The 13,182-nt window shown below is 49.5% G+C and overlaps 1 protein-coding gene across 1 annotated transcript in view; it reads left to right on the forward strand.

Annotated features, from left to right (window-relative positions):
• The window catches only part of DNHD1 (dynein heavy chain domain 1), a 61,348-nt gene that overhangs the window by 31,595 nt on the left and 16,571 nt on the right, over positions 1-13,182 (forward strand). The window contains 10 exon segments of the mRNA XM_065946081.1: positions 9-216; positions 1,966-2,091; positions 2,395-2,492; positions 2,594-5,489; positions 5,685-5,871; positions 6,045-6,237; positions 6,479-6,767; positions 10,702-12,301; positions 12,496-12,704; positions 12,907-13,111. Of these exon segments, the coding sequence (XP_065802153.1) occupies positions 9-216; positions 1,966-2,091; positions 2,395-2,492; positions 2,594-5,489; positions 5,685-5,871; positions 6,045-6,237; positions 6,479-6,767; positions 10,702-12,301; positions 12,496-12,704; positions 12,907-13,111 (6,011 nt within the window).

The raw sequence follows: 13,182 nt of genomic DNA on the forward strand, positions 1-13,182 counted from the left end.
TCTTCCAGCTCTGGAGGACTGAAAACATACGGAATCATGCCCACGAGGCGCTCCTGCGGCTGCGGCGGGCCTGGGAAGCACGCCAGCTGCGACTGCTCAACTTCATCCTGCACGTGCCCTACGAGTCCCCAGTCTCTGAGCGCTCCAAGAGGCAAGCGTCCCGCAGCCCCCAGTGGCAGGTAGTGGGCAAGGACAGCGGCACCTTCATTCTCTCAGGTGAGGCCCAGCCCTTAGGGCCCAGACACAGCAGGACAGGGTGAGGGCCATATTCATCCACCAAGCTCTGCCGGACCTGGCTTCTCTAGCCAGGGCCCCTGCCCTCCTGGACAGCCTGAGCCATTCATCTGTTCTGAGACATATCTTCCATGCAGCTCCCACACAGTCTTAATCTTCTTGGGAGCCCCTCACTCCCTCTCTCCTGCCCAATGTCTGGCTTCTTCAGCAAAGGTCTCCCCTATTTATGGTCACATTTCCCCAGTGTTCAATGCTGTGTTCTCTAGACTGCACCAGCTCATTCATTCCTTTGCCCTCCCCTCATCAAACCTGCCTCTTTTGAGCCAAATTCAGGAGACTCTTGAGATTATCAGACCAAAGTCCTATCTCTTGTGAACTCCCAGACAGGGACAAGAGAACAAAGACAGGTGTGAGATGGAGCAGTGAAAAAGTGGAAGTGAAAGTTGCTCAGTCGTGTCTGACTCTTTGCGACCCCATGGAGTGTACAGTCCATGGAATTCTCCAGGCCAGAATTCTGGAGTGGGTAGCTGGTCCCTTCTCCAGGGGATCTTCCCAACCCAGGGCTCGAACCCAGGTCTCCTGCTTGGCAGGCAGATTCTTTACCACTGAGCCATCAGAAGGAGGAGCAACTTGAAATGAGCAGGAGACTGAGAGAAATCTTCCATTTCCTTAAGAAAAGGCCTCACACTGACTTCTGAAGGAGTACAAGTTTGCTAAACATGCAAGGGCAGAAGGGCTTGCCGGACAGAGGGAGCAGTGTATGTCCAGGCACCCAAAATGGTATAATTAGGGAACTGCCAGTAAAGGAGAAATCCTCTTATCCAGTCTAATTAAAACCCAGCCAGAGGATTCAAAAAGTTCATTAAATAGGGCAGTCAATCATAAATATGCATACACGGCCTAAGATTTTTATTTTAGCTTAAATCATATAAAGTACATTTATTTACTAACCTTTTAATCTAAGGACAAGAGCTTTTCTTTGATTTGCAGCCAACTGATAGAGGTTCCTCACTGCCTTTGTAGTATTAATACTTTTCCACTTTCCATTTCTGAAAGTTGAGAAGTGACACGAAGACACTTATGAAGCTATCTGAGTCCAGAATTTTTCTAGAGTTTTATTATAATTTCACAGTTTTAAAAAATTGACTTGTCTATATCTAATTTGGGCTTCCCAGGTGGTGCTAGTGGTAAAACAAAATCCGCCTGCAGTGTAGGAGACATAAAGAGATGTGGGTTCAATCCCTGAGTTGGGAAGATCTTCTAGAGGAGGGCATGGCAACCCACTCCAGTATTCTCGCCTGGAGAATCCCTTGGACAGAGGAGCCTGGCAGGCTACAGTCCATAGGGTTGCAAAGAGCTGGACAAACTAAAGCAACAGCATGCATACCTAATTTAACATCATGCCTTTATTTTTTAATAGTTTACTTCTGGAGGCTTCCATAGTTTTTATAGAACCAGCAACTCTTTCCCCACCCGCATTTCATTGATTAACATAATACTAGATTAAATTCTATAATTAAAATATAACTCACATAATAAACAGAACTCACATAAACAGTTTTGCAAACACACTCTGTTGGTGAGCATATGGTTCAACTAGTGGAAGAAAACATGTTTGTATCTTCCAGAGAATAGTTTGAGATCTGTGCATTTCAGTGTGTTTTGGGTATCAGTCGCCTATGCCCTTGCCTCATCTGACTGCTAGCTCAGCTCAAGTCCACTCTTCCTTAGATTACAGCAGCCTGCAGGACTCTATCCATGAAAGCCTTCAGGTGTTGTTCAAGATCCTGGCCATCCAGAAGTCAGGAAACTTAAACAGAATTGCTCTGGAGTGGGTGACCATCATGCATGGCCTGAGTGAGTGCAGGCCTCTAGCTGGGCTGATAGGTGGGACCTGACGGGAGAGGACCCAGAAGGCTGGGGAGAGAGCTGCTGGGTTGGGGAAGACAGAGTTAGCACCACCTTCAGAGCCACTTCTTGGGCTAAAGTGACCAGGTCTTTATTCACGTTGCAGGTTTTCTCTCCTTCGTGCAAGGTCCCGGGGTCCTACTAAGCAGTTTTTGGGGGTAGGGCATCCCAAGAGGGCAGGAGGAGGCTGGTCCCTCTTGCAGAAGCTAGAACCCTAGTCTCCCTCCATTGTTCTCCTGACTGCCCTCACAGGTGCCCTGCTGCAGGTGTGGGTGACTTTCCAGCAGAAGTGGATCTTCCTAAATAAAGTTCTGTATGAGATGAAAATCCAGTTTCCCAGTCCTGAGCTGGTAGGGAAGTGGGTGTGGCAGGGTGGATCAGTGCTGCCGAACAGCAGGGCTCTGGGTCAGGGTGGGGGCGCTGCCCTCACCCTCGCCCTCTCTCACCACAGAGCACCCGTTTCGAGGCCATGGATGAGCAGTATCGGACCCTGATGCAGATCTCTGTAGCTGATCCCCTGGTTATGTCACTCATAGTGCCCAGTGCCAAGCGGAACCCTCTCTTCCAAGGCCAGCAGCTGCAACAACTGCTGCAGCAGGGTTCCATGGACCTGAAGGGCATCATCATGGAGCTGGAGAGTGTGCTCTATGCCGTGCGTGCCCACTTCCCCCGCCTCTTCTTCCTCAGCGATAGTGAGCTCGTGGCCCTGCTGGCTGCCCCACTGGAGTCCTGCGAGGCCCAGCTGTGGGCACGACGCTGCTTTCCTCATGTGCACGCCGTGAGCTTCAAGTCCAGTGAAACTGCAAAAGGCACGGATGACCCGGAGTCAAGCCCAAGCATACAGACTCAGGTGGAGGCGCTCGCGGTCTTCGGCAGGGGTGGGGAGGAGGTGAAGCTGCAGGGGTCCCTTCCTCTGCATCCTGATCTCCCCAAGTGGCTGGCCTCCCTGGAGGTGAGTCTGCGTTTGGTACTGGTGCACAAGCTGCAGGACTGCGTGGCTGCCCGTCTTGCTCTGGGCCCGTCCCTAGACAAGGCCTTCAAGCAGGAAAACCAGTTGCCCCAGGAAACCCAGTTACCCCTGAAGATGTATGTCCAGCACTGGCTGGACTTAGTCCAGGCCTTCCCATGGCAGTGTGTGCTGGTGGCGGAGGAGGTGGTATGGCGGGCCAGCATGGAGGAGGCTCTGCTTGAAGGGAGGACCCTGGCCATGGTCCCCATGCATGTGCGCAAGCTAGAGGTACTGGTGCATTTTCTTCAGGCCCAGAGGTACTCTCAGGGTGAGCAGTCCCTGCCCTCTGTCCGCCAGACCAGCCTGCTAAGTGCCCTGCTAGTCATGGCGGTAACCCACCGGGACATTGCCCAGCTGCTGCAAGAGCACCAGGTCAGTGGACTGACAGACTTCCACTGGGTCCGCCAACTCAAGTATCACCTGGGTTCCCCTCACACTGCTCCCCAAAGCCCCCTGCAGAGTCTCAAGACTGTTGTGTCTACTGAGACTTTTCCGGCCCCAGCTGCATGCTGGATAGATGTGCTGGGTCGGTCTTTCCTATACAATTATGAGTACCTGGGTCCCCGACTGGGGTCCCTACCCAGCCTGCTGCCCGAGCGGCCAGCCCTCGCTCTGTTATTAGCCCTGGAAGAGGTGGCCTGCGGGACCCTGTTGGGCCCCCGTGGTGTGGGCAAGGCAGCCATAGTAAAGAGCCTGGCCCAGGCCCTGGGGCGCCAGCTGGTGGTGATGCCCTGCTTGCCACAGATGGAGGCCCGCAGCCTGAGCAACTACTTGAATGGTGCCCTGCAGGGAGGAGCCTGGCTGCTGTTAGAAGCAGCTCAGCACTTGCCCCTCGGCTTGCTCTCTGCCCTGGGCCAGCGCTTGGCCAAACTGCACCACCTCTATGCCCCGCTGTACCAGGAAGCTTCCCGAAGTACCAGCACCGTCAACCCCACCCACCCCTGGCTCCTCGGCACCAGGTTCTTTGAGAGACATCACGTGGACATGCGCCTTGGCTATGGCTGCCTCCTGACGCTGCGGGCCCTGAGCCCTGCCATCCCCGCCAACCTGCGCCAACTGCTGCGGCCCGTGGCGCTGACCCTGCCTGACCTGCAGCAAATCGCAGAGCTGACCCTGCTGGGCGCAGGGATCCGGGATGCCCCCCGCACCGCGACCCGCCTATCCAAGTTCTTCTCCCTAGAGCGTGAGCTGGTGTCTGGGCCCCTGCCCTGCCGCCTACCCCTCCTCAGGAAAGTGCTGGAAGACACGATACAGGCTCTGAACGTGACCAAGGAGGACCCCGAGCCCGAGCAGTCCCGCAGCCTAGCCACTGTGGAGGAGGCCACCCTGCTGCGCACCCTGCTGCGCTCCCCACTGTTCAGCCTCCTGGAGGGGGCCCACCTGCAGGACCTCCAGAAGCTGCTCTGTGGGCTCTTTCCCATTGCCTCCCAGGTGCTGGCAGAGCCTGCAACCCCCAGGCTGAGGAAGTCACTGCTGGTGGAGGAGTTACGGCAGGGAGGCCTGCATCCCAGCCCTGATATTTTGGGGTCCCTGGATCAACTAAGCCAGGCCCTGGACCAGGCCTCGGGCATTTTGCTCCTGGGCCCAGCAGGCAGTGGCAAGACCACGTGTTGGCAGAGCTTATTTAAGATCCAGAATCGGCTGGCGGCCATGGAGGACCCCACAACCCAGAGCTGCCAGCCTGTGGAAATTACTCACCTGTATCCAGGCGTCCTCAGCCCTCAGGAGTTCCTGGGATGGCTGGAGGGCCCCTGCTGGCACAGTGGTGTCTTCCCCAGGCTGCTGCGTGAAGCCAGTCGGTGTAGGACTGTGGGCCCACGGGGGCAGGTACAGGAATCAGTGGGGATTCATCACTGGATAATATGTGATGGAGCTTCCAGTTCTTCCTGGCTGGACCCTATCACTTGCCTCCTAGGTGACCCCCCACAGCTTAGCCTCCCCAATGGTCAGCAAATCGCACGACCCCCAGGTACTTTTCTTCTGATGGAAGTGGGAGATACCACAGGCATGGCCCCCACAGTGGTGGGCCGTTGTGCCCTGGTGTGGTGTGGCGGGGAGCAGACTTGGCAGGGTATGCTGAGCGTTCTGATGGCAGCCTTGCCCCGTGAGTACCGCCTGCAGCCCCAGACTGTCACTGAACTCAGCCACCTGGCTGAAGGGTTGGTGCCCGCCACGTTCCAGTTCCTCACCTGCCAGGGTGTTAGCTCTCTGCTGCAGGTCCACGGACGGCGGCCCATTTGCCCAGGCGTGGCTGAAGTCACCAGCCTGGCCCGCATCTTGCGTTGTCTGCTCAACGCACACCTGCGCATAGATGAGGAGGAGAAGGCACATGTCCCAGGTGAAGGCAGGACTGATTTGAGAGCTGTGTGGAGGATAGTGGGGATGTAAGCTGGAGCTTGTGGCCCAGGTTCTTAAGTGGACTTGGGTCTTCGAACTGAAGGTGAGAAGTAACAGCCAACCTCTACTGTTTTTCCCCACCCCCTCCTCTTTTTTCCTCCTGGGGCTCCTTTCCTGGCCATGGTGACCTTCACAGAGGACCTCAGCTATAATGGTTCAAAGTGTATGGTGGCTCGAAGCATCAAGGCCTCAAAAACCAGCTCTCTGCACCAGAACCAGATTGACAGTGATGCCGTGCCTAGTAAGCACAGGGAGCACTTGCTGGCCATCAGCAGCTTTCTTTTTGCTGTGATCTGGGGCTTTGGAGCCCACCTTCCCTCCAGGTATCTACAGGGGTGGAGGGGGGAGATGGAGAGGGCAGAAATGGGACGACCCATCGGTGTCCAGACCCTGGCGCCATTGTTGGAGAAGGGTGGGGTGTGTGAGTGTATGGAACTGAGTGTAACGGAACTGTTGTAAACATATGACACTCTCACCTGTATGTTCATTTGAGCAGGCTCTGGCCCCTCTATGACACCTTCCTGAAGGATTCTATTAGTTGTCTCTCCAACTACTCTGAGCTGCCACCCTCAGACTCGGTGTTTGATCTACATGTGTGCCCCGAAGATGGGACACTGGTTCCCTTCACTGGCCAATACCTGGGCAGCCGCATCAAGGGAACTCAGGGCACCTTCTCCCCTTCTCCCCAGGTGTGAGGACAGTGGGGCCGAAGCTGGTGTTGGGGCTCAAAGAGATATCCTGGGGTGTACATGTCCTCGGCATAGCTAAGGACTGCCTACTCCCATTTCTTGAACCATTTTTAAAATCGCAAGAATACATGAAGTGTTCTGCAAATACAGCTTTGATATAAGCCTCCTAAGACCTTTACTTTCAGCTAGATTACTCTGCTAGCCAGGAGCTGCCACAGTAAGCCCTGCTCCCATCCTGCAGACCGAGCGGCTCTTGTACGTGGTGGACCTGCTTCTGTCAGAGGGACACCCCGTGCTGCTGGCTGGAGAGGCAGCAACAGGGAAGACAACCTTCGTGGAAGCACTGGTGGAGCCACAGCACCCTTACATAAACAGCCCCATTCACCCCGCCGTCAGAACCACCCACCTTCGCCTCCTGCTGAGCCGGGCGGTCCAGGGCCAATCACAAGCCAGCCCATGGATTGGGCGGCACCTGGATTCTAAAGGTTTTCTCCTCTTCCTGCTGGAGGATCTCCACCTGGCTGCTTCCGGTGAGGAGTCGGGAGGGAAGGAGTCATCGTCCTTTCTCTTGACTGTAAAATCCTTAGCTGTATTTATCAACTCTGAGACCTACACCTACAGACCAGACTTGAGTGTTCCACTCTCAATATCTTCTCAATCTGCATATGCTCACCGAATAATCTCGTCCCTTGCATCCCTTGCAGTATTGACCATATTGACATTTAGAGAACATTATATCCACTGACTGCAAAATGTACTTTCTTTTCAAGTGCACATGGAACATCCACCAAGATAGACTTTATGCATAAAATCAGTCTCAACAAATTTCAAAGGATTAACTTTTACAGAATATTTTCTCTGACTGTAGCAATAAAAACCAGTAAGATACTAGAAATCCCCCAATTTTTGAAATTAAACAGCCCACTTCTAGATAACTCATGCATAAATGAAGAAACTCAAAGGGAAATTAGAAACTATTTTGAACTGAATAATAATGAAAACACAACACATCAAAATTTGTGGAATGTAGTTAAAGCAGTGCTCAGAGAGTTTACAGCTTGAAATGCCTGATTAGAAAAGAAGAAAAATTTGAAATCAGTGATCTATATTTTCAGTTTAAGAATCTAGGAAAAGAAAAGAAAGTTAAAATAATTAGAAGGAGATAAATAATAAAGATCAGACCAGCAATCAATGAAATAGAATAAAAAGCACAAACAATAGAAAATATCAGCAAAGCAAAAATTTAAAAAGGTAAATAAGATGAATCCCCAAGTAACACAAATCAAGAAATAAAATAGGAAAATATAAATTATCAATATCAGAAATGAAAGAAGTTTTATTTTAAAGATATTAAAAAGAATAACAAGGGAATATTATAGAAAAACTTTTTTTTTTTTAGAAAAACTTATAGTAATAAATTTAGTGATTCAGATGAAACAGATAGATGCCTTGAAAAACACACCTTATAAAAATCTGACTCAAGAAGAAAAAGAATAGGAAAGGAATAACCCTATAGATCTATTAAAAATTTGAATTCATAATAATAAACATTCCCAGTCCTGGGTGGTTATTGTACAGTTCAATTATATCTAATATTTAAGGGAAAAAATGGAAACCTACAATTTTTCAGAAAATGGAGTAAATACTTTTCAACTCATTTGATAAGGCCACCAAACCCTAATACCAAGTTCTGAAAGATATTTCAAGAAAATAAATTATAGGCCATGATCTTTCATAAATATAAATGCAAAACAAATCCTCATGAGATATTAAGTAAAATTCAGCAACACATTATCATCAAGTGGGGTATATCTCAAGAATGCAAGTTGACTCAACATTCAAAAATCAATTGGTGTAATACATGATATTAGAATAACAGATAAAAGTATAAGATCATCCTAGTAGATAAAGAAAAAGCATTTGATAAAATTCAACACTATTTATGGCAACTCTCAGCAAACTAGGAATAGAAAGGAATTTTCTCAATTTGATGAAGGGCATCTATTGAAATCTATAGCTAGTTACATACTTGATTGTGAAATATTGAACATTTTTTCCATAAGGTCAGTCACAAGGCAAGAGTGTCTGCTCTCACTACTTCTTTTCAATAGTGAACAGAGACTGCTATCAATACAATAAGAGAAAGAAGGAAAAGCCTTTAAAATTAGAAAAGACAAAGTAATACTATTTCTACTAGCATATAGATGATTTACTACATGGAGAGTCCTAAGGATCTACCAAAAGCAAAAACAAAGCTACAAAACTATTAGAATAAATAAGTGAATTTAGCAGGCTCACAGCCTACAAAGTCAATCTATTGAAATCATTATTATTTCTATATCCTAATGACAAATAATCAGAAATAAAAAATTTAAGTATCATTTAAAATATCATGTACAAGCTTAAAGTATTTAGGAATAAACTTAGTGAAAGATACACACTGAAAATTACTAAATACTGCTGAGATAAAAGAGAATTAAGTAAGTGTAGAAATATATCACGTTCTTAGATCAGATGAATCAACAGTGTTAAGGTGCTTATTCTCCCCAAATTGATCCATGGATTCAATGCAGTCCCAGTCTAAACTAGGAAGTCTTGTTTTTTTTTGTTTTATATCTTTATTTTATTTTATTTTATTTTATTTTTTGAAACTGACAGACTCTTTCTGAGACTTAGATGGAAATGCAAAAGACCTAGAAGGGCCAAAACAACTTTGAAAAATAAGAAAGTTGGAGGACTTAAACTAGTGATTTTAAGACTTACTATACACAGTTACAGTAATGGAGTAATAGATACCAATATTGATATAAGGACATGGATACAGCCTAATGAAACAGAATCATGAATCTGATATATGGTCATTTATGGTCATTTGGTTTTCAACAAGTGTTGAAAGATTGCAACAAGTGTTCCAAGATAATTCACTGGGGAAAGTACAGTTCTTGGGGTAGAAAGAGCTATATGTATGTGTGAAGAAAAAAAAAAGAATCTTGAATCCTACCTCACAACATTCACAAAAATCAATTATAAATAGATTATAGACAAGTATGAAAATTAAAACTATAAATCTTAAAAAAATATTGTGTGAACTTGGCTAGAAGCAATGATTTCTTAGGATACAACTATATTTCACCAAAATTTAAAACCTATGCCCTTTGAGACACTTAAGAAAATGAAAAAAAGAACCCATAGAAAAAATTCATGATACATATATTTAACAAAGCTCTGTACCTTGAAAACATAAAAAAGCTCTTATAACTCAGTAAGAAAAACTCCATTTAAAAAATGGACAAAAAACTTGAATAGACACTTTACAAAAGAAAAATATATGAGTGATGAATAGCACATGAAAATGTGTTTGATACGGTTATGCATCAGTGAACTCCAAATGTAAAACCTGTGAGACAGTACTTCACACCTACTAGAAAGAGTTTAAGTAGAAAGACTGATAGTAATTGTGAAATATGGAGCAACTGAAACCCTCACACTTTGCTGGTAGGAGCAAATGATACAACTATAGGGGGAAAAAAAGTGTGACAGTTTCTTCCCTATTAAATGTATGTTTACTATATGACCCAGCAGTTCTGCTCACAGGTATTTACTGAAGTGAAATGAAAGCACGTGTATGTTCTCAAATAAAGTTGCACATGTATGTTCATAGCAGCATTATTCTGAATAGTCAAAACCTCAAAACAACATAAAAGTACATCAGTGTCAGTGGATCAACAAACTGATATTTTCATAATGGAATATCACTCAGCAATGAAACAGAACACATTACTGATAGACGCAAAATATAGATGAATCTTAGAATCATGCTGAGTGAAAGAGGCCAGACGTGGTAAATCACATACTGTATGATTCCCTTTGTATGAAGTTCTAGAATAGGCAAAGCTAATCCATAATGATAGACATTAGATCAGATAGAAATTCCTGGGACAGTGTGATAGGAGATTGACTGCAGCGGGGCAGAAGGAACCTTTCTGGGGTGATGAAAGTGTCCTAAATATCATTGGGGTCGTGGTTCCATGGGCATATACATTTGTCAGAACTCACTGAGCTATCTACAATGTGTACATTTTATTTTATAGAAATAATTTCTCAATAAAGTTGACTTTATAAAAGCCTGCATGAGATATAACTCCATTATCTTTGACTGTGGTGACTACACTTTTCCCTCTACTATGGTCAGATCAGGTTTCCAAACCTTTCTGTTCACTAACCTTCAGTTAATGAATATGTAATTGGTCTTAGAGGTAAGATTTGGGGAAGAAGAAAAAAAAAATCACTTCTAGGGAAAGAGAACAATGTCCTCAGACCTGACCCAGCCCCAACATCCCAGATGCATAAACTTCCTCAGAACCCCATGTGCGCCAGGAGCAGACCCACAGAGGCAGGGAGAGGAGGAGCAGGGTGACACTGTCGTTGGGCCTCACGCGGGTGTTCTCTGTTCATGGCCCCCAGACCCAGAGAAGAGCTGTCAGCCACTGTTGGAGACTCTGCGTCAGGCTATAGACGGTACGGTGTATACCCACAGCACCTTGGAGCTGCAGACACTGCAGCCTGGAGTCAACTTCCTGGCCACTGCCACGGTGCCAGGCTTCTGCGAGCGGCCGCTGTGCCCGCGCCTCTCTCGGCTCTTCACAGTGCTGGCCCTGGGCAGCGTGACCCAGGCCATGCTGCTGAGCAGGCACATGCCCAGCATGCAGGCCTGGCTCGAGCGCTTCCCCTCTGTGGAGCGGGAGAGTGTTCTAGCAAGAGCCCTGGTTCGGGCCTCATTGGAGGCCTGGGAGGCAGTGGGCAACTGCTTTATGCCCTCACCCCTCCGCCCACACTACCGCTTCTCCATGCACTCTGTGAGCCAGCTTCTGGGCAGCCTGCAGCTGCTGCCCTTCAGGATGAGCTCCCGGGGTTTTGTGGACTGTCTCAACCATCAGGAGCACCTGCGCCGGGTGTCCGGCTTACGTGGCACCCGCCTGATGATCATGATGGCCACGCGCAACATCATGCGCCTCTGGTTGCATGAGGCACAGAGAACGTTTTGTGACCGGCTGGACAGTCCCAAGGAACGCTCCTTCTGTGCCAGACTGCTCCTAGAGGTAGCTCAGAACGTCTTCTGCCGTGGGCCGGCACCCCAGAGCCTGGGCAAGGGTTATGAGGAGGAGGAAGAGGAGGAAGAGAAGGTGCCTGAAGTGGAATCCGAAGGGGAGCTGGCTCAGTGGGAGGACCTGAGCAACAGCGGGAGTGAGACGGAGGAGGAGGAGGCCCCGTACGACCTTCCGGTCACCACAGGCTCACCGTGCAATGATTCAGCACCACCCTTAGCACCAGTAAGGAAGATGACCATGGGAGGCATGAGTCAGAAGATAAGCCAGGAGGAAGGCACAAGGATCTCCAGCTACAAACTCCAGCCGAATAAATCTAAGAACTTGTGTCAGAAGGCAGCCCAAGAAGACATGGTCTCACCCTTGTTGCTCCCAATACTGCTTCTCCGGCCGCAGGAGAAGCCCTCAGACCTGGTCTTCAGTCAGGAACTGATACTAGAGTCCAACTCTGAGAGCTCCAACTTGTACCTGGAACGCCAGTGGGCGAGCCTGGAGGAGCAGCTGGCCACCTCAGCCGCTCAGCTGCGGCTGAGCCCCCACCTTGCCCGGTGCCACTCGATGGCGCAGCACGTGGCCCGCCTGGTCCGGGTGTTGGCCAGGCCCCGGCAGCATGGCCTCCTGCTCGCAGGGGCTCAGGGGACTGGGCGCTGTACTGCCGTCACTCTGGCTGCCGGCATTTGTCAGACCCGCCTCTTCCGTCTGCCGTGTGGATCAGAGGACGCCATTCTCGGGTGTCTAAGGGAGGTCAGCTGGCATGCTGGCATGTTAGGCCAGCCGGTGGCCCTGCTGGTGCCGAAGGGTGTGGACCATACTACCCTTCATCGCCTGCTGGCCCTGGCAACCTCAGGCAGTTTTCCTGACCTATACACAGAGGCAGATCTGGAAAACATTGAAGGACATCTCCCCAGGGACAGCCTTATTGTCAAGCAGAACATCAAGAAGGAAATACTGCTGCAGAGGTGAGGCCAAGACCCCCAAGCCAGCGGTCGTTCTGCTCTGGCTCCATCCTGGCCGAAGGCCAAAGGCCCCCACAAAACTTCAGGGCTACTGAGGGGGCACAGAGGAGCAGGGTTGAGGGGGCAGGTTGGGGTGGGGGCCTGGGCGGGCAAACAGGGACGGAGGGGAGGACGGTGTCAGAGCTCCTGCCCCACAGGTTCTGCCACCAGGTGCGCAGCCACCTGCACATGTTCATCCTGATCGGAGATGACCAGGCCCACGGACAGCTACCCTCCACCCTCTTCCTGAGGCTCCTTCAGCTGGCCATTGCCAGCACTGACCGCTACGAGCCCTGGGACCAAGACTCCCTGGTCGCTGTGGCCCAGCATCACCTGAAGGGTGCTCAGAGCCCACCCCTTGATGACGGTGAGCCCTCTTTACCTGTCCTCGCCCCCCCCCATCTAGACCAGCTTCTGAAGAGGACTGTTACTTGGGTCAGTCTCTCTCTATAACCTGGTTGAGCTTCCCTTCACCTTTTCTGCCCTCCTTCCTGAGCGAGGAGAGAGGGTCCCTTTCCTTTCTTCCCCTACAAGCTCACAAGTTTAGGCTAAAGCCATGCCTGTTGCAGACCCCTTGAGGTTCCCAGACATCCAGGCCTCAGTTTCCAGCGTGGCCAAAGCCATGGCTCTCATCCACCTTTCGGCTGCCAGCTACCAAGGGCACCTGTGCCCTGAATTGCCACTCGTCACCCCCAAGACCTTCCTGGACTTCCTGGACACCTTCGTACTGCAGCAGCAATGGATGACCCTGCACATTAAGAACAGGGCCCAGCGGTGAGTGACCCCCATTCCCTCCCCTGTATCTCCTTCCACTCCCTCAGGTCCACTCACTGGCACACGGTGTC

This window comes from Muntiacus reevesi, chromosome 9 (genome assembly GCF_963930625.1).
Source record: "Muntiacus reevesi chromosome 9, mMunRee1.1, whole genome shotgun sequence".
Classification (NCBI taxonomy): domain Eukaryota; kingdom Metazoa; phylum Chordata; class Mammalia; order Artiodactyla; family Cervidae; genus Muntiacus; species Muntiacus reevesi.